Genomic DNA, 25,401 nt, shown 5'->3' with positions numbered 1-25,401 from the left:
CGGATTAGAGAAAATAGAGAGAGAAGATGAGGGGGAAAGAGAGTAGAGGAAGGAGGGAGAGAGACCTCTCTTCGTCTGGGATTTACCAAACGGTGTCCCGCGAAGGATACCCTTATCCTTCGCCGGATTAGAGAAAATAGAGAGAGAAAGAAGATGAGAGAGAGACAAGATGAGGGGAAAAGAGAGTAGAGGAGGGAGGGAGAGAGAGAGATAAGGGAGAGAGAGGAGAGAGAGAAAGGAGATGAAAGATTGGATAAGAAGAAGATAAAAAAAATGGTGGTCGCCGGAAAAAGTTTCCGGCGACCTTTCTCCGACAATTTTTTCCCGGCGATATCCTATGTGGACAGAAGTGATGTGGCAACTGTTAGATGAGGTGGACATAGAAAAAGAAAAAATATAAATGACAGAAATATCATGGGGGTAGAGTTGGGAGGTTGAATAAAATTTGGGGCCAAATAGGAAATTTTTTGGGCCAAAATGAACTGTCGGACACTTATGGCGGCCAAAACGGTGAGTTGATCACAAATTGGGGGCCAAAATGGAATTAACCCAACATTTGTACATGGAAAAAACTCATCCTTTATGTAATCCTATGATTGTTCACTCACTTAATCAAAAGAAAGACCCATTCCGTTCTCGAGAGGAAGATGAACATTTTGATGTTGTTGAAGTACCGTATTTGAGTGCAATTGGTGCTCTTATGTATTTAGCAACTTGTACCAGACCAAATATAACATTTTTTGTAAATTTATTGGCAAGTTACAGCTCTACACCTACCAAAAGACATTGGAATGGTGTCAAACATATACTACGGTATCTGCAAGGAACTATCGATATGAGTTTGTTTTACTCGAAAGGATTAAAATCACAATTACGTGGCTATGCAGATGTTGGATACCTCTCTGGTCCTCATAATGCACGGTTACATACATGTTATCTATTTACTAGTGGTAATATTGTCATATCGTGAAGATCGATAAAACAAACTATAACTACATCTTACAACCATTCTGAAATAATTGCTATTCACGAGACAAGTCGTGAGTGTATATGGTCAAGGTATGTTATCCAGCATATTCAGAAAATATGTGGACTTTCCTCAACCAAGGATACTCCAACAGTATTATATGAAGATAAATAGACAATGCAACTTGTATTGCACGACTTAAAGGGGGATATATCAAAGGTGACATATCTCCTAAGTTTTTCTACACTCATGAGTTACAAAGAAATTGTGACATAGAAATTAAGCAAGTATATTCAAGCGATAATCTTGCAGATCTATTTACTAAAGCTTTACCAACTTCAACATTCAAGAAATTAGTTTATAACATTAGAATGCATCGACTAAGTGATCTTTTACAATCTCAACCGTCTGAACGTCTATGAGGGAGAGTATCTATGAGGGTAGCAAACTAAGAAGGTATGTCACGAAGTATAATATATCTTACATTGTAAATCTTCGAACTGTATTATTTTTCCTTTGCTATAGTTTTATCCCATTGAATTTTCCTTGACAAAGTTTTAGTGAGGCAGTTTATGTAATTCTAGCATAATCGAAGATGTAGAAGAACATTATCCTCTTTTTCCTTCATCATGGGGTTTCGCATAGAGTTTTCCTAGTAAAATTTTAATGAGACAATTTCTTATGTTGTGGAATCCAAGGGGGGAGTGTTAGTGAGTTCGCCAAAACTCAATTATGTGTCGTTAGTTTATATTAGTTAATCATTTATTTTTGCGGAACTAATCAAATTAAATGAGTTTTTGCAGAATAATCCAAAGACCTGAAGAAGTCAATATTTGTGAAAAAGTCATGTGCAATTTGGTGTCCAACAAGATCATTTTTGTTGTGACTAAAGTTAATCTAGGGGCTATTCTACAATGAAGACGCGTAATAGGAGGTGTTTTTCAGTGAAATAAAGTATAAGAGCTCAACAACAAGTTAAGGCCTAAAGTTAATGGTGACCTCTTAGTCAATTTGGTCAAAACAGCCTTCTTCCCCCTCTTTGTGGTGATGGTACCATCCACTTAGATTTTTCATGCTAATTAATTGGTAGGGATAACTATTACCAAATTTCACATGGATACGAGACATTTTTAATGATGAGAGAATCAAAGCACTGGCATGAAAGGCAAAAATCATGTTCCCCGTAGAATGAATTAGAGTAATGGTAGCACGGAATTTGAACATTCAATTAGTTCAGCTAGTGTACGAACCTTGTAAGTGGTTAGCACAGGATGAGGCATATGACAGTAATTCTAGAGGCTATTGAGCTATATTGCGAGATAACTTGGGTTTAGTAGTGGTTGCTGGTACAACAAGGGTGGACCGAGACTCTGTCATTATGCATGAGTTGCAAGGGGTGAAAATGGGCTTCCAGTTGGCTCTAAGGCATGGTCGACTTAAGGTCAATGTGGCCACCGACTCTATGATACTTAACACTCAACTCTCGAGTGGGGTCAGATCCCTCCCTGGAAGGTATTGAAAATATGCAAAGAGATCGCAACATTGCGGTAACAATTTGAAGAATGCAAAGTGCACCACGTAGTTCGAGAGATGAATGAAGCTGGCAATTTTTTTTATCAAAGCTACGTACAACTAGAGAAGAGGCGGAGTTTGGAAACGACCATCCCACCAAACTTGGGGAATATTGTGGAAGCTGATCGACAAGATGCTATTAAGTTTCGTACCACGTAGATTTATTTAATTGTGTCATTATGTTTTTTCTTTACTGTATTACTTTTTGACTTTACCACCCTCGTTGAGCTTTGATTTGATGTAAAACTTTTATGGGATCGGGCCCTTTAACCTATTAACCAATGCAAAAAAGAAGAAGTTAAAAATCCCTAAAACATTATGATCCCTAAAGCGATCGGACTTGATGATCTTCATCATTTATCCTATCTGACAAATTGAGTGCATATCTTGATTGAAGGACATCTTCTTCACAAAATGTTATGAAACTGATGAAGAAATCATTAAATCTACTGTGGACGGGAAAACCCATGATATCCTCTTGAATTTGAACTTCGTGATTGTAAACGAGTTCTTGCAATTCATCGTGAAAATTCAGAGGCAACGACAGGAAAATCCCTTTATGGATTACCATTAGATGGGTTCGACTATGTATCAATCGAAGATATTGTTGTAAGACATGTTAATCTGGAATACATAAAACTTCATGACCGACTAAACATTAACTAGCCAATAATATTAAATAAGTAATGAGCTATTTATTTTTATTTGCTTATTCTTATCGGGTGTTTTTTTAGTTTCTTAAGAATGCAATAGTCACTCAGATAATCATATTTTAATGAATCAAAAACATACCTTTTGTTGTAAATAATCTTATATCGTAAGTGAGACAGAGTGTGGTGTTCTTCTTAAAAGGTTAAACTTTTTCTTTTTTTTTTTGTTGAAAGTGATAATTATATTAAAACTAGAACTTTAGAGTTTTATTACAATACATATTAGAAACTATATACGGAACATTCTTCCATGATTGCGTCTTATTTCTCTTCCTAGCCCACTTTGCCAACTTGTCTGCCACTTGATTGAATTTCCTATTCGTGTGAGAGAATTTGACTATTTCCAGCCTTCGCCTGATATCCTGAATTTTTTGATATGAATGTTGGATTGCCATTGTATTTCATTCCTCTTATTTTGTAAATATTGTATGATATTGATGTTATCGCTTTCTATGATGATCTTGCAATTGTTGTGGGATTTAGCCCATAACATTCCATTTAGGATTGCGATCGCTTCGCTCTCCTCTGCATTTCTGCTTCTAGTGGTGGTTGCATATGCTTCAAGAAATTTAGATTCATTGTTGTGTATCACCAAACTTGTACCTGCAACATTCTGGATATCAATGAAGGACGCGTCTACATTTATTTTCAAGAAAGACCTGTCAGGAGGGTTCCATTTTTCTGGAATGGTTTTGTTTGTGGTTATATTATTTTCTATGTATTTAGGGAAGGTAGTAATCATATTTTGTATTTTGTCAAGAGTATTAATCTCATGTTGAAAGCAATGGTCGCAACGAACTTTCCATATAATCCATAGAATTGTAGCATAATGAATATTATTGCTCGTGCTACTACCCTGAGGTTTCTGTTCCCAAGTAAAAATCTATTCTGCCACCGAAGGTATATGTTCCGAAATAATATTGAAGTAAAACCATATATTTTTTGCTTACGAAGTTTTTTAAAACTGTGAAACTTGATGTAACAAAACGGACAATATCATTGGCCGCCCTGAAAGCTGGTCCTATCATCTTCTAAGACTTTTGTCATTTTTATTCACTTTCAAAGATAGTACCCAGTCTTCCAATAGATTAGTGCCTCATATTGTAATATAATATACTAAATTTGAAGATATTCTAGTACTATGTGCCCAGGGATCCTACCAACAGCCCACCGCTTTATAAAGATTCTGATGGACGAAGGAAAGTAATCCTCAAAACCAGAAGAACAAATCCAAAAAAATTATAATACTACGTCAATAGCTGAAATTTCCTCTTTTGATCAAAGGGAAAAATTCCACGTTTTATGTACTGAGGAAACGAATTCATTTCTTCTATACTTTTCTTTAGTAAAGTACTTTTCTCTTCTATGTGACTGACTGACTGATTATTTTCTCTCCAGATTCTCTCTCAAGATTACCCAAGTTTAAGAAATGGGACTCAGTACCAAATCTGATCAGAAAATCATCACAGGAGATGCCGGATATGTCCTTGAAGATGTCCCTCACTTGTCTGATTACATTCCTGATCTTCCTGTATCTCTCTCTCTCTCTCTCTCTCTCTCTCTCTCTCTCTCTCTCTCTCTCTCTCTCTGTTTATTGTATTATGACTAAGATTAGGAACCTGATTTACATATTTTGGTATTGAACTTTTAGGGCATTTCTTTGATTTGTGTTGTTGAGATTTTTTTTTACTAATTGATAAGCTTTTGCTAAGAAAGGAAACAAGGTCAATTTTAGAGCTTTCTAGCAAATGTTCATTTTTTTGCTATTGTTAATGCTATATCTTTTGTTATATGTATGGACAAAAGATCAGAATTGTTGTATGATGTTAGGGTTTTATAAAGATGTTGAAATTGTACTTTTTTTTTTTTGATTTCTTGCAGACCTATCCCAATCCTTTGCAGGATAACCCTGCATATTCAGTGGTTAAGTAAGTCCATTTAGTGTTTTTGATACTCTTACTCAAATTATTGTTATTCATCTTGATTGAAATTTTAACGGTTCTTCGATGTATATTTCTATACTTCCAGGCAATACTTTGTCAATGTCGACGATACAGTATGCCAGAAGGTAAGTTTATCTAACCCATGTTACGAATTTATAGACTATTGCTCACTCAAATTTCAAGAGCTTGATTTGTGTGAGCTTTCGATATCAGCTATTAACCTCTTCATACTAATTTAATTTACATATACTTTATTTTGTAGATCGTAGTTCACAAGGATAGCCCAAGAGGGAAACATTTTCGACGGGCTGGACCCCGACAAAGAGTATGTTTCCAGCAACTAATGTAATCTGATGCAAAATTTAGTAACATTCTTACAGAAGATTTTCTTGAATATGGCAGGTGTACTTTGAAGCGGATGATGTGCATGCATGCATTGTAACATGTGGCGGGCTCTGCCCTGGGCTCAACACAGTTATTCGGGAGATAGTTTGCGGTTTGTACCACATGTATGGTGTCAGTAAAGTTCTTGGGATAGATGTGAGTTATCAGATTGTTCAAATCTCCATTTCAATTTTTTTAAGTAGTGACAATTTAGGATCATACTTATATTGTGTAAACTGTGTCAGGGAAAACAATCTAGGGTTGGGTTTTGTTTTGAATTTATTATAACATTTGTAAAGTGTACGAAAGGTCGGAGATTCCTTTGTTCTCCATAAAGTGCATTTGGGTGCATAGACTTCATGATATATATTGGTGTTTCTGATTTACGACATGGATTCTTGCAGACTCTAATACAAATTGAAGTTCCGTTTTTGTTTCTTATCCCAGTTCATCCCCTCAATTACACATTGCTTTTGATCTCATAGTTGAATGATAAATACTTTTGTCCATTTGCATGCACGAAAAGAACATGCATGTTGTTTTTCTGGTGACACCCTAGATGAGGTGTCTGCGACAATGTTAATCCATAAACTGATACTCTAGTTATACGATTTCGTTGGTTTGGTGCTCTTACTGTCTATCCCCGACATCTGCAGGGAGGATACCGGGGTTTCTATTCTCGAAATACGATTTCATTGACACCGAAGGTTGTAAATGACATTCACAAGCGTGGTGGCACTATCCTGGGAACATCACGAGGAGGCCATGATACCTCAAAGATAGTTGACAACATTCAGGACCGGGAAATTAATCTGGTAACTGGGCGTCTTTTATTTGGGCTTCTCAATTTGTCGCATATCAGTCTAGAGTTTCTAATATATATGTACTTCGATACACACCTACTTGCATTTATGCCTCGCTTTGGTAATTTGGTTAAACCTACTCGTAGGTCTTCATTATTGGGGGAGATGGGACTCAAAGGGGAGCATCTGTTATTTTTGAGGTAATCTGTTTAATGGATTTTTTTGGTGTAGTATCATCTTTGAGGTGCTCTTCTCAAATTTCTTCGCTTTCTCAAGACTTAATACCTTAGATTCGCTTTTCCATCATGCATTCTTGCTAATATATGTTCTCAATAATGCAGGAAATTAAAAGACGTGGTCTAAAAGTTGCAGTAGTTGGAATCCCGAAGACCATCGATAATGACATTCCGGTACTTCTTGTACCCTTTCACTATCTTTATATTGTTGTTTCTCCTCAAAGACGTACAATCATATTATAAGTCCAACGCCATCTGGTTTAGAGGATTCAGATTCTTGAAATGACATCTGCTTTAATATAGTTGTGGTTTGGATTTTGCGTTCATAGCTAATCTTAATTCTTATATATTATACTCTTTCGTTCTAATGGACCAAGTAATAAATCTTGGTAATTCTCAAAAAAGAAAAAAAGAAAGAGAACGAAAAGACAAGAAAAAGGGTCACATGGAGTAATGGTCGATAAAAGTTAGTGAAAAGTGTGAAATGTAAACTAGCTTTTGAAACTATTTATTATTATCTTATTGAATCAGGTGATAGATAGATCGTTTGGATTTGACACTGCTGTTGAAGAGGCTCAACGAGCCATTAATGCCGGACATGTTGAAGCTGAAAGTCAGGAGAATGGTATTGGTATTGTGAAGTTAATGGGACGCAATAGTGGTAAGTTTCAGACACTTTAATGGTGTCTTTGTTAAGATTCTATGGTTCAAGTGAGGTTTCAGCTAAGAGCATGGGAATATAATTGGTAATGATATTCATTGAAGTTTGTTTTGCAAAACCTACAATCCGACCTCCTTCAGACCCTTCATATTTCATTAATAGGAACGCTTCCCTTCTGAGATTATGTTGAAATGAATTACTTTGAATTCTTATTCAGATACTCATTTATCCAAGATATGTGCAAGTTTGTAACCCTTTAAAAGTTCTTCTTCAAACAACTTAAATTGGTTTTGGAAAGCGCTACCTGTAAAATGAATCTTTGAAGTTCAGATTTATAGTAATTTGAGTCAAGTATGGATGTTTTCCTGATACTGATTTTGCAATTTGAAGATCATCAATCCCTGTTGACAAAGTTAATCTACCGTCTTTATGGGTCTTCCAATTCTTGCTTCCTTCTACATCGTTACCTAACATTCACCTTTAATCAGATTGAATCATTGAACCATTGGTACAGGGTTTATTGCGATGTATGCTACTCTTGCCAGCCGAGATGTTGACTGTTGTTTGATTCCGGAGTCACCTTTCTTTCTTGAAGGCCCTGGAGGACTTTTTGAATTCATAGAAAAACGTCTAAAAGAAAATGGACACATGGTCATTGTAGTAGCTGAAGGGGCAGGACAAGAGCTTCTTGCTGAAAGTATTCGTTCCATGGATCAGAAAGATGCTTCAGGAAACAAACTACTCCAAGATGTTGGACACTGGTTATCTGACAAAATCAAGGTTGAAAATATTTCAGCATCCTTCATCTCTGGCCTTGGACCTTTTCATGGTTTAGAGTATTTCCGCATTCACATATCTGACGTTCTACCTGTTCATGGTTGCGAAGAGTTCTGCATGATTCAATTTGGAGGATTACTGTCATTCCATAACTTGCTGTTGGTTGCATTACTTCTGTGTTTATGTTTAATCCGTATGCTCAAGGGGCCTCATTCTAACTGCAAAGGGATACATGTACTTCCTAATACGTTTTTCACTCTGGACTAGACACAAAAGATTCTAGACATACGGACCTGACGATTTGTAAATCTCATATATACTAATGAGACACAATTTAGATTGTCCAATCTTTTGATCAACTAAAGCGCCGGTTTAAGTAAAACCAAGACAAAAGTTGAAATGAAATGTTCGTGTAGTTGAGGTTGAGCCACATAACTTTGTATTTTTTCATATACTTCGAGGTCTGTATATCTACGCCTTATCATGTTTTCTACCATATTTTGCTCTAGTATGTCTTAGGCAGAATCAGGTTTTCATTGTTTCTTATGGGTTAACAACTTTTGGATCAAGTTACAAGCTCTTCTTCTGTTGTTGCAGGGTCACTTCACTCACAACAAGATGACCATAAATCTCAAGTATATAGGTCAGTGGTATTAATTTGTTATACATGAAACATGTCTTTAATAGAGTTGAGTTGGAGAGATTAACTCTGATTTAATCATAGAATGAATTATTCTCTTGCAGATCCTACATACATGATCCGAGCTGTTCCTTCAAATGCATCTGACAATGTTTACTGCACACTCCTTGCTCAGAGTGCTGTTCATGGTGCAATGGCAGGGTACACTGGCTTTATAGTTGGACCTGTAAATGGAAGACATTCTTACATACCTTTCCAAGTATGGTACTTTTTAACTTAAAAAAGTTGTCAAGGGATATTTTTGGGTTTGTTACTATTTTTTCGTCAATTTTCTACTGATAACGTTATGCTGATTATTATGGTTCAATAAAAAAGCTTGTTCAGCTAGGAACTGAAATATTAACTTCATGTTAGGCTATGTTGGTTCTTGTTCTTAGTTATTAAACATAGAAATAGAAATATAATACCCAGAGGCCAGAACCAAGACCCACAGTACTGAAATGGTTTCAGTTACTAGTGGCATGAGTTTCTAGTTAGATAGAAATGTTAAATTTTACGTCTGGTTCCCTTCTCTTTATTATTCTTTCTTTAGGGCTTTCAAATAGCAGCTGTATGAAACAAGTAATTGCGCTAGGACTCTCACTCCAAGGGCATTTTAGGGTTAAGTTATCCATTTCGACTTCACGTTTTAAGGTACTATGAGCTGAGAGGTTTTACTTTCAGTTTATGTGATACCATCAGCGTCAAGATTGCATCTCCATCAGAAAAGATCTCAATAAACCTGAATTTTAGTTCAACAAACAATTTGTTAGTCCTATTTAAGTATCTGCTCGTCCATAGTTTATTATCCTAATTTTGGGTACTGTTTAGTGATCATGTATTGTATTTTGCACCTAATGATTGGGTGGGTTTGAATTAAATTCAAGATTTCACGCTCTTCTGAAACTGAAATCAATTTTACAAAAATATCTTGAAGCCTGTAGGAGCAATAATGGCGAGTCAAATTTGAGTAATTGTTTTGCACACTACGGCGTACAAATATCTTGAATTTAGCGATTACTCTATTACTTGATTATCACGATTCGTAACCAAATGTCACGTCATGCACATCATTAGTTTGTGTACCTGTACGATGGATCTTTCGGAAACTGGTTTTTTGTGCCCTATGAACCATGTTTTATTTTATACCCTTTTTGAAACCTTACCCTTTGTTTTTGTCCGATACTGTATATTTTTCCAGAAATACTTTAGTTTCTAAAGCAGAAGTTATTCACTTATGTATGAAAACTGAAATAATTTATTATAGGAAGCATTGGTTATTTTATCTTTGATGACGACGGTTTGTGAATACTTGATTGTTTTTCCATGCCAGTGTGTGACTGAGATACAAAATAAGGTTGTGATTACTGATCGAATGTGGGCAAGGCTTCTAGCTTCAACCAACCAACCAAGCTTTATGAGCACAAAGGATCTCATAGAAGAGAAGAAAGTTGATGAACCACCGACAACTCTTTTGGATGGAAATAGTTGTCAGGATAAGTCGGTGAGCAAAGTGAACAACTGATGATTTTAGGATGAAATGTTTTCAACCAGGTTGTGAATTAACTACGAAATTATTTCTTGAGGTATTTTTTATAAACTGGCGTCAGTGTTAATGTAATAGATTTTCATCGGTGTACTTGTGAATGGAAGTTTCAGTTTATTAGTTTTATTCGCATTATGAGAAAAGAGTCAAATTTTGATGTTGTTGCCCAACACTTTATTGATGTCATGTGGATTTTTATGTATGGATTTGAAGCTCTCGTGTGCCCTGTAATTCTCATTGTGTGCTAAATGCCTACATCAACTCCCACTTTGATGCCCTAGTTGATTGCATCTAACGATCTCAACATTCATTTATCATCATTTTATGAATGTCGAGAACTTCAATTTTTTTGATATTAACAGTTAAGAGAGTCAAGTAGAGTGGGAGTCGGTCAATTGAATCTGAAAGTTTTAATACACTTCTGTTTGTGAATGAGCTGCCAACCAAACAGTGCATATGGTCAATCTTCATCTGGTCCAGGGTTTAGCTAATTTTTGCAGTTTTTGAGTTATGTTTTATGCTTAATTTTCAGAGCTTGCTTTTGACATAGGTTTTGGTGCCATGTCTTGATTTATAAATCTCGGTCGTCCAATTTTCTTTTATAAATCATGGCCCTTCATTTTAAAGAGTCTTTGAAAAGATAGATATTTAACAGTCAAAATAACTACCCACTCCCTAAAAATCTCCGGGGAATAAATTCTCTAGGGAATCCATGTTTTTTTGTACATTCTCGGGGGAATATTATTTTTTAACCCAAAAATTAACTTGATCAAACATTGCCCCCTAATCTTCATCTTCTCTATCACCTTCACTACCACACTTTCTCACCACCACCATTCCGACCACCATTCTCACCTCTACTCTCTCTTCTCTCCTCTCTTATACTCATTATTTGATACTGTGTCTGCTCCTAAATTAGCCTTATTCAAGTAGCTTATATTCCTTATGATCCACAAAGGATCCAAGCTTCTGATGATCGAACCATTACAGAGTTGAAAACTCTTCGTGATATCAGAAAATCTTTCACAAAGGTTGAAAAGCTTCAAGATCATGAATTTCAGATTCAGAAATAGAAATCCTGAATCTAAGAGAAGGATTGAAATCCTTAAGTTGAAGCAAAATAAATTTGGATTTAGATAAAAAGAACAAAGATATGCCTTTGAATCAACAACTAAACCGATTAATGATTTCGCAAAACCCTTCATTAGTTTGACGGAAGCTTCAGGTTGGAATCTTGATCTTGCAAGAAAACTCCATTAAAGACTATCAAATAATCTAAAAAGTCCAGCAAGAAGTATGTGTTCCAAGCCTTACATCGAGGAGAATGTTCAATTGATATTCTATTGAATCGTACAATCAAGGTGGTATCTTGAGGTTTGTAGATCCATTTGGGTTTAGGCAGTTTTCTGTGAGGAGGAGGGCTTATACATCCAGGACTTTCTAGGGAATTGGTAACAACTATGGATTTTGAAATGTAAATAGAAAAAAATCTAATTTAAGTTTTAGGTTTACTTTCTATGACAATCAAAGTTCCCTTTTCTTTAGCTTCATCTATTATCAGGCTTGATTTGATTGCCACTTTTAACTTCTGAATAACCTTGTTTGATGGGAACAAAACATTCAAATACGAACTACACCTATGAGTTTTCAATTCTATCCAAAATATTCTATTAGAAGAAATCAAAGAAGAAGAGGAGAGAGAAGAGATGAAGACTATGGGGCAAAATTCAATCATGTAAATTTTTGGACCAAAAAATAAATATATTTTTAAATCAAATCTTGATTGACCAAATCTTTATTCTCCGGAGATTTTTCTTTATTCCCCAAAGCCGCAACCATTTGTATAAGACCAAAATATTTGATAATTTTGTATAACATAATTATAGAAATTTCCGTGGCTTACGGGCACGGGCTCCCTAGTCTATATAACAAATTAGTTAGGCTTTTTGTGCCATGTCATAGTTTGGCTCTATAAATCTGGGACGTTAAATTGTTATTTGTGAATCTCAACCTTTCTTTTAAAACAGTTTTTAGATGAATTTTTTTTTGAAAGTCACCATAACTAAACCACTTCATATAATGTGAGAATTTATAAGTGGGTAGTTATCATGATTACCCACTTCCTATAATTCTCACATTATCCTCTCTTCAAAAACGATTTTTTTTTCTCTTTCCTTCTCTCTGCGTAATATGCATATAGAAAAATCCGTCCATACGGGCTCGGGCTATAACCTACCTCTTTAGTTTCTTTTTTCTTTTTGAAATTTTGAATCAACATATAGTGAAAAGAAGAAACGAACTGTACATAGAAAAAGAAAAAGAAAGAAAAAAACTAGGGATACTTGTTATATCATCCAAGCATCCCAGTTAACAATCACATCGAAAAAAGGAAAAATCATTAAAATCTTTGAAAGTCTTAGACCAAGCGAAAATTGTTCCTTTGATGTCCACTTTGTTGTTCATATTGGAATTCTTAAAAATCTTGTTATTTCTATCCTTCCAAAGGTTCCAAACTATGGTTGCTGGGATTATCGACCAAAGTTGTCTTCCCGACTTCTTTGGTTTCATACCTGCCCATTGCTCCAAGATTTGATCCAAGGATCTTGGAAAACACCATTAAATTTTGAACGATTGAAGAAAAAAGGTCCAGAGTTTCTGATGCTACTTGGCAATGAAGGAATAGATGGTTGGTAGATTCCTCGTCTGACTTGCGGATGGTACATCTGTTGGGTAACATCATACCTCTCTTTTTTAAGTTGATCCACGATTGGGAGTCTTTGCAAAGTTGTTGCCCATAAGGTAAAGTTAATTCTCATTGGGTTCTTCCAACTCATTCTTATGACTTTTGAATTTAGAATAGATCCCCTGCTTGACACCTTGGAGTAAAAGTTCTTAACACTCAAGGCCAAGGAATGAAATTTCGATTTCGGTGGAAATCTCGGTCGGTCCAAAAGCGGAAACGTTTTGAGGGCACGTTTTTATCTGTGTGAAAATTTTACAATTTTACGGAAATGATAGAAATACGATGCAATTATTCGTTACAAGTCTCTTTAATCATTATTAAGCATAAAAAGATGTCCTATTCCCCTTCATCACCAAAATGTGTGTAAATTACTTCCATTCTGTTACATTAGACATTAATACCAAAATGATCTCCTACTCCCGTCATCACCGTCTTGGTTTGGATGTACATAAGATTGATTTCTAATTGCAATATTCTGCCCATGACATTCGATTTCGGAACCAATTCCGATACTGTTCAACGTATGTAATATAATCGCATAGTGGTCCTATTAGGGGATATTGATGGTATATAACAAAACTTGGTTGTTGAGGCAGAAACATTGATGGTCGTTCATCATCATTATTGCTCCAAGAAATATGACTTGGATAGTTATATCCGAATGATGCAGATGAACTATCGTAACCATAAGAGCTATCGTCGATACCCATACTACAGAGAGTGTCTGTAACCAAGGAATGAAACTTCGGTTTCGGTGGAAATTTCGGTTGGTCCAAAAGTGGAAACGTTTCGTTCAGTGTAGAAATTTTACAAATCTTTGGAAGTGATAGAAATATGATTTAGTTGCTTATAACAAGACTCTTTAACCATTATTAAGCACATATGGTTCAAAAATAAAAAAAAGTAGTGGATTTGCAACATAATTTGTTAGTTGGGGGAGTAATCTTCAATCTCACACTTAGATCTGGGGGTTGAGTTGAATATTTTTGACTTCCATAGTTATTTTAGGGGGTAAATTACTATACTAAACAATTATGTTGACTTAAAATTAAAAATGACGGACCAGAATACACAAAAGATAGTTATATAGGCGTTCCTCATAGTGTTAAAAGCACCTCTTTCCTACACCTACGAAATTGCCTTGATGGGTGTTTTTAACACTTCAAGTGGGTGCTTTTAAAATGCCTCTAGAAAACATAACATTAGGGTTTCATAGAGACCCTTCTTCCTTCTTCTCTGCCACTCTTTCTCTCTCTAAAATTTCTGAAGTGATGAAGAACACGAATCTCTTTAATTTTTTTGTCGTTCCAACCAAGAAGATGACAAGTATAGTTTCTAAAAACCAAATGAAGAATGGAATCGACCAAAAATATTACTTTTGTTGAAAGGATTTGGTATTTTTCGGTCTGATTTCGAATATTTCAAAGTTTCAAACGAAATTTCGGTAAATGTCGGACGATATCTTGCTGGAAACATCTGTAAGTAGGGTTTCGTCTACTTAATTTGAAAAACCGAAATATTTCGACCATTTCGGTCGAAATATTTTGACATTTCATTCTTTGTCTGTAACACTGTTAACACTATTGCCCCAAGAAGAAGTACCCGAGTCATTCATTTCAGCCAACTGGTTTTTCCTTCTACGAGAATACGATACAGGTTTAGTTGGTCTTTGTGGGACTCCATGATCATGATCTTTCGTTGCATGATCAAAGTTGTGTTCCTCTGTGTAAGGGACATGTCCTTCATTTCCCTCGTTATTATCTTCCTCAACATCGTTACTCTCGTTATTCATGTTATTGTTTCTGTCATCCCTAATATGTGATATGCTAATATAGGAATTATCATTTAACCCTAATTCTGAAGCAATCTGAGAATTTGGCCTATTGTTCGACTCATCCATATCAGGTTCTCCCACCTCTCTCACCCATTCAAATAATGGTTGTTCTTCACCCTCTTCGTAGAAGATATATGCGAGGTCAATCAGACTGAATCTAAGTAGTCTTATTTTTGGTGTTTCAATCGTAGTCGCATGTTGTAGTGCGCAAACACATATTTATGCAGTCGTTCATTACCAAGACGATTTCTTCTTTGACTATGGATGAGACCAAAGGTAGACCAATTTTTCTCGCATCCAGATGAAGAGGTCGTCTGAGCTAAAACCTTTATAGCAACTGACCTTAAGTTTGGAGCATCATTTACGCACAAAAGCCACCAATCAGCTGCAAACACATCTACTTACTTAGATAAGTGATTAACCCTAATTGATTATGAATTGTAAATTTTATTCTACCTGGTTGAGTTATGTTTCTTCTATTCACTGCAGATGTATTACCAAAGGAACCCGATGCTTCTCTAAAAGGCTTTAGCTGTAGTTTAATGACTCAAACAAAGTTAATTACTTTTCCATAATCTTAAAAACATTTCAAAATGTAAGTAAACTGACCTCCAGGAGACAATTTGTTTGTTCTTCTAGTAATACCAGTTTTTCGACCACTTCCTCTACGACAGATAACAGTTCCCCTCGAATTCCAAGACCATGTTTGTATTGGTACTTTGGGTTAAAGTAGTAGGCTACATTTTAGTTAAAGTGATGTTTTTTAAAACTAAAAGAAGTAATTAATATTGAAAAAATTAGAAGACTGTGAAATTACCAGCTCGATGTAGAGGGTGTGTGAGATGCCTTGTCCATCGCTCCTCAATGATCTTCAGATAAACCTTAGGAGAGCGAGCAACTTTTTCAACTTGACTTTTCATTAGTTCCATAGCATGGTAGATGTATCTCATTGTAGGCTTTTTATCTCCATCTACCATTCAGAGGACTTTTGCGGTCTAGTATATTGACAACACTGTTGGTAAAATACGGTAAAAATAAAATTATTCTACTATGCAGCGTAAAAAGGATGTTTAGCATGTTCTATAAACATAAGAAAGAGAATCTCAATCTAGACTCAACACATAAGCCAATTAGAGTTTTTGTTTTGAGTTTTGCATTGGAGATGCTTTAACTCCGAATGTTCTGAAACTTTCAGGGTCGAGTGGAAATCGTATTCTGAACAACTTTGTTAGAAATAACCCTAGGCTAATTCGGCTCCGAAGGTGCTCAAATCTGCACGTTTCTGTTACGAACTAAAACTGTAGTTTTTCAAGTCCGAATTCTAGTAGGGTTTCTACTAGAAGATAATGCTTCCCCTTAGTTTATTAATCTTAATGAACTCCTCCAATTATGATGCTAGACCTCAGTGGAGCAGTCAACCTGAAAGAGTATAAGCAGAAGAAGAAGAAACTGAAAGGAGATTCTAATCTGTTTTAGAGAATGAGAATGTGTGTGTTTTTAGAGAATGGCGAGGGGTGGGGGGTGGGGGGGGGGGGGTTTATATAGGCTAAGGGAGTCGGTTTAGGCGCCTAGGGTTTTACCCCTAGGTGTGCCGCCTCCCCCATGTGGGCCCCACCTCCATTGCTTTCTCTAAATCCTAATCCTTATCTTCAGTTTTATCTCTTCTTTCCTGAAATACCCTTAATGTGCATCAATGGTTTAAAGCTTTAAGATTAGGATCCAAAGCCTATTATTGGACCGGCCAAGTGGGTCCATCAACCCATAAGACTTATCTACGTCCACCATAAGATATCGTCCTGACTCCCGTTTCATAAAGAAAGCTAAAACACTTTGTTCCATCGGACATTAAGTACATTGCATGTTGAGCATCCGTGAACGTCTCTCTGGAAATGGTTTGTCACCACGGAGGATCATTTACATCTTGTCAGTCCATTAGTAACCAGCATATAGTCTCACGCAAAGTGTTACCTCCAATCCAAATGCCATTCTAGAAGCTAATCTTTGGGCCATTGCCTACTTTCCATTTTGTGAGGTTTAAGTATCTCTCTACTTTGTTCTGGATGCCCCTCCACACACCACTGCCATATCGTCTATAGTTTTGATGTTGTCACCCAACAGTTTTATTAGGACATACCGACCCGATTCCAATCGAGTGGACCCGGTTCATGCAGAAATTAGGAAGATATATTTCTTGTATATTTAGTTTAGAAACTGTATCTCTTGATTAGGAAACCCTAAATCCTTTGTATCCCTATAAATACCTATCTATGTACATTAGAGTGAAACATCAATACAGAGAGAATTAATTGTTCAAGTATCTCTAACTTCACTTTGCACTGTATCTCTCTCTTTTACTCGATCTACCCCTCTATCTCTCGGTCTCACGGGCTCTCTCTATATTTCATTATCAACAGGTTCATCCCTCTTCACATGGTATAAGAGCTAAATATTTTTTTAAGCTTTGACTTCTAATGAGTTTTCTTCCGAAGTTGTTACTAATTCTCTTCCTAATCTTGGTGGTCCATTCGATGTTCATCATTCGGGTTCTCCCACCACAATTTTAATCACAACGCTTTTAACTGGAAATAATTACTCCTCGAGGAATGATCAAGCTCTTCGAGCTAAGGATAAATTAGGTTTTGTCGATGGAACAATCTCCAAACGATCCTAATGAGTTGCATCTATGGGGTTGTTGTAACGACTTAGTATCTAGTTTGCTTATCAACTCAGTCGACCCTTCTCTTCGTTCATCAATTCTTTATGATGATAATGCATGTGATGTCTGGAAAAATCTCCATGACCGCTTCTATCAGACTAATGCTTTGAAGGTTTTTTAACTCAAACGAGTTATTTATTCCTTAAGCAGGATGGTTCTGACGTCTCCAATTATTTTACTAATCTCAAGGCTCTTCAAGACAAAATTAAATTTTCTAATGATTACAGAACCATGTATTTGCGATCATGGAAGGTCTTTTCTTTGATCGCACTAATCAAGATAGAGCAATGGAATTTCTTCAAGGTCTTGACGATCGTTTTTCGGCTATTCGAAGCCAAATCTTACTAATGGACCCTTTTCCCTTCATTCTTCGTATTCATTCTCTTGTCAAGCAAGAAGAAGTGCAACAAATTAAGCTTAATCAACTCCACCATTATCAACAATGAGGCAGCTACTCTTGCCGTTGGCTCACACGACAGTGGACGACCTCCCTTTGATCGATCGGATAAGCCACGTCCAAAGCGTCCATACCCATATTGTGATCATTGTAAAATCCACGGACATCACATATCAACTTGCTACCAACTTCATGGCTATCTCCTTAAACCGGTGCTCGCCCACGCAACCGCAATCGGTCGGACCAACTAGCCGCTTCGGTTCAAGAACCGACCGGCAATTCGGTGCCTTTAGCATCGTCCCTCACTGTCAACCAGTACAAGTTGCTTATAGCACTTTTGGATCAACAGAAGAAGCCGACTAGCACTTCTTCCTTCAGATCACCTCAAATCAACCTCATCGGTACGTTCTCTTCATCTTTTTCTCCTCCTTGGGTTATCGGTTCGGGCGCCGCCAAACATATATGTTTGGTGCTTACTCGTTTTTCCACATATTCGATGGCACCACCTAACCTTTATGTTAGATTACCGGATGGTTCACGAGTCCGTGTTCTTCATATAGGTTCAGTTTTCTTTTCTAATGATTTCTTTTTACAAGATGTGCTGCGCATTCCATCTTTAAAATTAATCTCATTGCAGTCTCTCAAATCTCTAAATCTCTCCGATGCACTGTCCTATTTGACTCTGAATTGTATGTCTTTCAGGACCGAACAACGAAGAAGATGATTGGGCATGGAAGTCTTCATGATGATGTATATTTTCTTCGCATGGGGCGTCAATGTTTTTTCAGTTACTGGTTTAGTTAACGATAGTCCTAGTAATGTTTCGTACAATTTATGGCATTGGCGTCTTGGCCACCCATCGTTGTCTCGTCTTCAGTATTTTATTTCTAGAATTCCTCGTAGGAGCTCTATTTTAAATAATAATAAAGTACCATGCGATGTTTGTCCTCGTTCTAAGTAATCCCATTTACCTTTTCCATCTCATGTTTCTTCTTCCGCTCATTCTTTTGAATTAATTCAAGCCGATGTTTGGGGTCCTTTTCCGGTACCCTCTACTAACGGATGTCGTTATTTTCTCACCCTTGTCGACGACTTTTCTCATTGTACTTGGGTATTTCTTATGAGTTCGAAATCAGACACTTTTAAATTAATTACTAAATTTTTTTAACTATGTCTCGACTTAATTTAATTCTACCATCAAAATATTTCGTTCAGATAACGGTACTGAATTTATGAATAATGCTTTACAACTTTGGTTCCTTGATAAAGGAGTTATTCATCAACGCAGTTGTACACACACATCCCAACTAAATGGGGTGGTTGAAAGAAAACACCGCCACATACTTGAAGTGGCTCGCTCCCTCCGTTTACAAGCCCATCTCCCTCACTCCTTTTGGGGAGAGTGTGTTTTAACTGCAGTTTGTCTCATAAATAAATTGCCTACTCCGATTATCCATGGTTGTCCCCTCATGAAGTCTTATTGGGCTCTCAACTCGATCTTTCACACATTCGCATGTTTGGGTGTCTGTGCTATGCTCGTATTCCGTTACTCAATACAGAAATGGATCCTCGTGCCTCAGCTGGAATATTTCTTGGTTACCCAAATGGTCAAAAGGGTTACATATCTATGACCTCCATACTCGCCATATTTTTACATCCCGCGATGTTGTGTTCCATGAAACTAGGTTTCCTATGGCTAAGCCAATCTCTTCTCTCTCACCGTCCATTTCACCTGCGCCATTTCTCTCCATTTCGGACGATGAAACTTTTAATTTTTCTGGCACCGCTTACTTCAGATACATTACCGATAAGGCCGCCTTCCTCACCGCCACTCGACCAAGAGACGGAGGGGCCTCCAGCACCTCCCTCCTCGTTGCCTACTACGGGCGTGCCTATAACACAACCCAATATCTCTCCCTCGGTTCAGCCAGACATTCCCCCCTCGGTCGACGATCAATCTTCTGTCCACTCCAACGTCGCCGACCGACCAATTCGTCCTCAACGTCAGCGTTGTCTACCGACTCACTGACTTCGTCTGTTCCACTACTTCTGCCTCCGTCAAATACCCTCTTTTGACGCCCCCAACATAGAATTCCACGTCAGCCGCCATGAAAACCTAAACTTAAAGGATTTCTCCGCAGAACAGTAAACATAGTCGATATATTCATCAAAAGAGACAAATAATATCAAATGTGCCGTTCATAAGAATCAATAAATCATCTAAAAAAAACTTTATTAAACTTTCAAAACTCAAACAGTGTTTCTAAATCATCGAGAAGTAGGTCAGACAGAACGAATGAAAGAAATAACTGTCTACGAGACGAAACCCCAAATAACTACCTTATCTCGAAAGGGAAAAACTACGAAAGAAACTCTGAGCTGACGAACTGCGATCAAACAGGTGGTGCTCCCGATCTCTATTACCTGAAAAATAGTAGGTTGGGTCAGAACTCAGCTAGTAGATTTCCAATTACCTAAGGTCTAAATAGATCAATCCAACACCAAATCGAAGTATCGAACAGAAGAAAAACAATAACAGAGTCAAAAGTTCTACCACTTTCGAGCCAACACAACTAAAGCCAACCTTTTATACGGTTGAGAAGAAAGGCATACAATACAACTTCCCTTACTAAGTATTAGGGTTTCCTGGTAGGATTTTGAGGATGATTAAAAGTTTTAGTTGAAATTCATGCAAGAAGATGATATTTTTTTGCTTATTTTTTGTTGGTTCTTGTCGAAAAAATTCGGTTTAAATTTGGTAGTTCTTGCCGACAATCCGTCTTTTTTTTGTTGCCATATTTTTCTTATAGTTTTTGTTGTTTTTCACCGAAATTTTTTAAATTTCTGTCTAGTTAAAAATGATTTGATATTCATAGTTTATATTTATTCCTATGTCATAGATCGAATTTTTCACTTCATTACTTTATATGAAGGAACGAAACTCGGAACCATGTTTGTGTCGAAAAATTGGGACAAATCAAAGCTTAAACATTTGGGTTTGATTGGATCTTCAGGGTTGTTTTGCTCATCATCAACTATACTGTTTTTGTCTCCATTTCCATTAAGATTCGGCTAGATAAACTGAAATGCATAACAATTTTAAAATTTGGCAAAAGTATAAATTGCAAAATAAGCAAGCAGTTTTCTGAGAAATTTTAGGTACCAAATTTTTGATAAAAATTTCACTGAAAATGTTCATCGTTCTAAGCATTATTTGACCGAAAATTTGGGCCGTTCATAAAAGCGAGGCAAAAATGTTGACCTAGAAATCTAAGTTCTTCAATACCAAAGTAGCTCTGTAAATACCAGCGACCTAAAAATCCTATAAGAAATCATCCCAAATTATTTCTCTCAGCAATTGGCAATTGGGTGAACAATTAAGTTATAGCGCAATAAGTACTCGGTGATATAAGTAAACAAATACATATATATGATTCTTGAAGCATTGCCGTTAGAAATCAGTATGTTGGGATTGGACGTGTCTATTGATTCATTACTTTCCGACTGCAAATAAAGTATTTGCAAATCACGTTCTGCAACTTGAATTTGTAATTTTTTGAAATCGCCAAGAGTGTCAAGATTATTATGTATATTTATCATTTTTTTTATTAAACCATAATTCCATTCATAGCAAGCATAATAATCCAGAACATTACATGGTTGAGAGATTAACTCCCCTCTTCAAACAACATAAGAGTTACATAAGTGAAGTACAAAACTTCGAAATGTAAGGTACCTTATGAAGAGAAAGAAGTTGCAAGATATAAACTAAAAAAAAAAACCCTAAAGGTCATAAAATAAGAAGATCCTCAAGATCACGAATGAAAAGATCCTATAGATCACAAAATATAATCGAACTAAAACATAAGAAGAAATTATAAACCAATCAGATAAATGGAAATCGTGTGAGTATAGATTGATGATGAAATAAAATGTTGTTGTTCTCTTTATTTAAATGATGTAGATATTCCTCTCTTGATTCTCTGGAAGAACTAATCGATGATTTTTTCTCCATGGCAACCACTCCAATTCTTTCCCTCTAACACGAAGATAAGCGACGATGCAAATTCAGCCAATAAAATCTTAAAGAAAATTTGTGTGATCCGGCCGAACGAGAAGAAGATGAATCATCAATCAAAAGAAATCGTCACACACATCAACTTACTCCCTCCGTTTCCTTATCTGATCTACTACAAAGAACTAAAGTTAGAAGTGAAACTAGATCTAAACAACCTAAAACGCGTTTTCCCATTTGCAATAACAGGGGATACCGACGAAGGGACCCCTCCCTTCGACGGAAGAAGCGGTGATCAAAACTTGGTAGAGGAAATGGTTACTGGGAGAAATTCTAGAGAGAGAGAAAGGAGAGGAAGCGGTTACCGGGTCAAACAAAAACTAAAACACTCATAGTATTTAGATTATATGATACTTGAGTAGTAAAGCAAAAGAGATTATCTAATAAATTATTAACTCATTAATCCTACTTCGCAAATCATTTATGTGCTAAATAATATCACTAAATACAATTAGGTCATTTTTTATTTATTTTTTCATCTCCAAAATATTATTACCATTAAAACTCACTTTCCCTCTCAAGAAACTTAGAAATTCTTATGCATAGATCGAGAACTACAATAGCTTGAAATGACGCACAAACCCTAATTTTGATGTTACCCTCATTTGTTCAAAACAAAAACTGAGCTTTTTTGGTTTTTCAGACCACATTCTGCAACTCGAGTTTGCAATTTTTGTAGACCTAGATTGCAATCTTCAAATCGAGTTTCCAAAATCTTCGAACTGAGATACAATTATGCAACTCAAGTTTGCAAGTCCTGCAAATCAAGTTCGCAATCCATATTTTGCAATTTGAATTTGTAAGAATTGCAAATCTAGTTTGCAGAAAATGACAAAAAAAAAACGTTGTTATTTAACAATTTCCAAAGGAATAATTAAATTCTAGGAGCGCAGTTTATTTTTCACAACTTAATCTAGTACTCAGTCTCCCCTAATTCAGGTTAATGGTTTTGAGTTATGAGATTGTACATGGATTTTACTGTGTATTCGCTGCTTTGGCTAGGCTGCAATGACATTCTTTTGAAAGAATATTTATTGGGATAAAGGTGATTTTGTTCACTATTTCTTGAGAAAACAAGTGATGCAACAACTGAAGATTCCATTCAGGAACTGCATTCAGCTGGATAAGTTGATTTACATACTGAGTTGCATTCTTGAAGTTAGTGATAATATTTAAAATATTATTTATTTTCTTACTGGTTAGGAAGCCACTACCTACTACTCTTCATCGTGGCCTCTATTTTATTTTTCTGCTCGAGGTTTCAGCAAGTGGTCTTTTTTGATAGAACTGTTTACTAACACTTATTGAAGTTAATAAAATTAAGAAGAAAACCAATTCAATAATGGAATCGGCATTATTGATGGAATCGAAAATGTCAGAATCACAAAGGATTTTGACAGAAGAAGTTGTCCAGCTAATGTGGCGGTTGTGATTTAGTCAAAATTTTAAATCACAACCTCCAAATTAACTGGACAATTTTTTTTTTGTCAAAAATCCTTAGTATTTTTAACATTTTCTTTTGAAAATTCCCACGTGTTGATTTTCTGACAGTTATTGAAGATAAGAAAACTAGGAAGAAACAATTGAAGTTAAGACGTTGCATGTTTTGCGTGGGACAATGCTCACAGTCCTTATCTCTGCAAATCATACAACATCTTTCTTAAAAACCCAACAAAGATAAAAAAAATTGAGGTCGAGAACCGTATCTCACAGTCTTTATCAGTGCAATTTAATTCAAAATATTATAATATTTAAAATATTATCCATTTTCTTAATAGGGTTAGGAAGTCACTGCCTACCAGTATTTGTCGTGGGCTCGTGGCCTGTGTTGCTTTTTCTTGCTCGAGGCTTGAGCAAGTGGCCCAAAGGTAATTAGCCCATTTTAAAAGAATTAAATAGGGCAAAATGGTGATTATTCCCGTGAAGGAGGGTAAATAATAAATTGAGTCGAACAAACCTACTTAAACGACAAACCTGGAAAGAAACACTCGATAAGATTAGTAGCAATACGATTAGTAATCATCATGGAAAATGTCTTACTACTCCTCCTTGCAAGCATAATTGCAGTGTCCCATGCTTCGCCTCATGGTAGAATTCCCTTACCAATAAACCCCCTCAGGCTACAATCTGGCTCCGGAGGACATCACCTTAAAGGTGTCTCATGTCTTAGTTGGCGACTCGGTATAGAAACTAACAATATTCGTGAATGGAAAACAGTTCCCCTCGAGTGCAAAGACTACGTCGGTCACTACATGCTCGGCCATCTTTACCGTCAGGATTCTAAAGTCATTACCGACGAGGCGGTGAAATATGCTCAAAGCCTGAATCGTGCTGGTGACGGCAAAGAAACGTGGGTTTTTGACGTGGACGAGACCACCTTGTCTAACCTACCTTATTATGCTGTTCATGGATTTGGGTAATATTCATTTTCGTATGGTATAAACTTGAGACACCAAGCTACTTCCGTAGTTGTAAGTTGTAACTATTTTAACTTGCGATGTTCATAATGTATGTATATTTCAGAGCTGAACTGTATAATGCGACGGCATTTGATGCGTGGGTGGACACCGCAAAGGCACCAGCATTACCGGAAAGTCTTACAAAAAATTAGTTTCATTAAAGTTCAAGATTGTCTTCTTAACAGGAAGAGCTGAGCAACGAAGAAAAATTTCAGAGCAAAATCTTAAAGCAGTTGGATATGAAAAGTGGGAGAAGCTCATTCTAAGGTACGCCATATAAGCAGTCATTCACTGTTATATCGATTTTATAAGTAATTATTCATGATATGTTTTTTCTAATTGATATTGTGTCTGCTGCAGAGAACCGTCGGATACGGATAAAACTGCAGTGGTATAGAAATCAGAACGAAGAGCGAAACTTGAACAACAAGGGTATAGAATAGTTGGGAATGTTGGAGATCAATGGAGTGATATTTTGGGAAGCAACCAAGGCAGCAGGACCTTCAAATTGCCCGATCCTATGTACTACATTAGTTGATCATTTTTTCTTTGGACAATGATTCCTCCTAATTGTCTTAATTGGAGTAAGAAGTTGTCTTGATTTTGGCTTATGGTGGTCAAAAGTTAATAAAATAATAAAATCTAGCCGGATTTTATTGTTCATTATCGATCTTTGTTACAATTATTGCGTGATAAACACCTATGTTCCTATTTTATTCATTTTTTCCATTTCTCTAATATTCGAAACCATCATCCCTAGGGAGTTAAAAACAAGTTGAAAGAGATTTTTTAGTTCAAAATGGGTGAAATATAAGTTATTCTACCAAAAAAATTTCCAACCTAATAGTTTGTGCCAGTAGTTCATGAAATGTTAAGAATATTGCACAACAGTATGAGTC

At 36.3% G+C, this 25,401-nt stretch overlaps 1 protein-coding gene and 1 pseudogene across 3 annotated transcripts; both read left to right on the top strand.

Moving 5' to 3' along the window:
- The first annotated feature begins 4,215 nt into the window (after window positions 1-4,215).
- LOC147538865 (ATP-dependent 6-phosphofructokinase 6-like) lies at window positions 4,216-10,509 on the top strand. Of its 2 annotated transcripts, none has more exons than XM_086639734.1 (14): window positions 4,216-4,452; window positions 4,648-4,780; window positions 5,131-5,177; window positions 5,278-5,317; window positions 5,455-5,517; window positions 5,595-5,732; window positions 6,233-6,391; window positions 6,526-6,579; window positions 6,721-6,789; window positions 7,147-7,276; window positions 7,791-8,056; window positions 8,651-8,696; window positions 8,798-8,952; window positions 10,066-10,509. In XM_086639734.1, exons 2-14 carry the CDS (start codon window positions 4,679-4,681, stop codon window positions 10,255-10,257), a joined length of 1,461 nt encoding a protein of 486 aa, XP_086495860.1. In that variant the 5' UTR covers window positions 4,216-4,452; window positions 4,648-4,678; the 3' UTR covers window positions 10,258-10,509. The 2 variants fall into 2 exon arrangements, with proteins under 2 accessions (XP_086495860.1, XP_086495859.1); XM_086639733.1 differs by having other exon boundaries at window positions 4,335-4,553.
- A 13,558-nt stretch (window positions 10,510-24,067) lies between these two features.
- LOC147538864 (acid phosphatase 1-like) lies at window positions 24,068-25,166 on the top strand (annotated as a pseudogene). The gene is made up of 3 exons (XR_015225850.1): window positions 24,068-24,459; window positions 24,567-24,769; window positions 24,863-25,166. The product of XR_015225850.1 is annotated as an acid phosphatase 1-like (transcript).
- The last annotated feature ends 235 nt before the right edge of the window (window positions 25,167-25,401 follow it).

This window comes from Eschscholzia californica, unplaced genomic scaffold (assembly GCF_041429995.1).
Source record: "Eschscholzia californica isolate CP2 unplaced genomic scaffold, dmEscCali1.0.p SCAF_5, whole genome shotgun sequence".
NCBI classification, from domain to species: Eukaryota; Viridiplantae; Streptophyta; class Magnoliopsida; order Ranunculales; family Papaveraceae; genus Eschscholzia; species Eschscholzia californica.
This window is presented reverse-complemented; position numbering and strand designations above follow the sequence as displayed.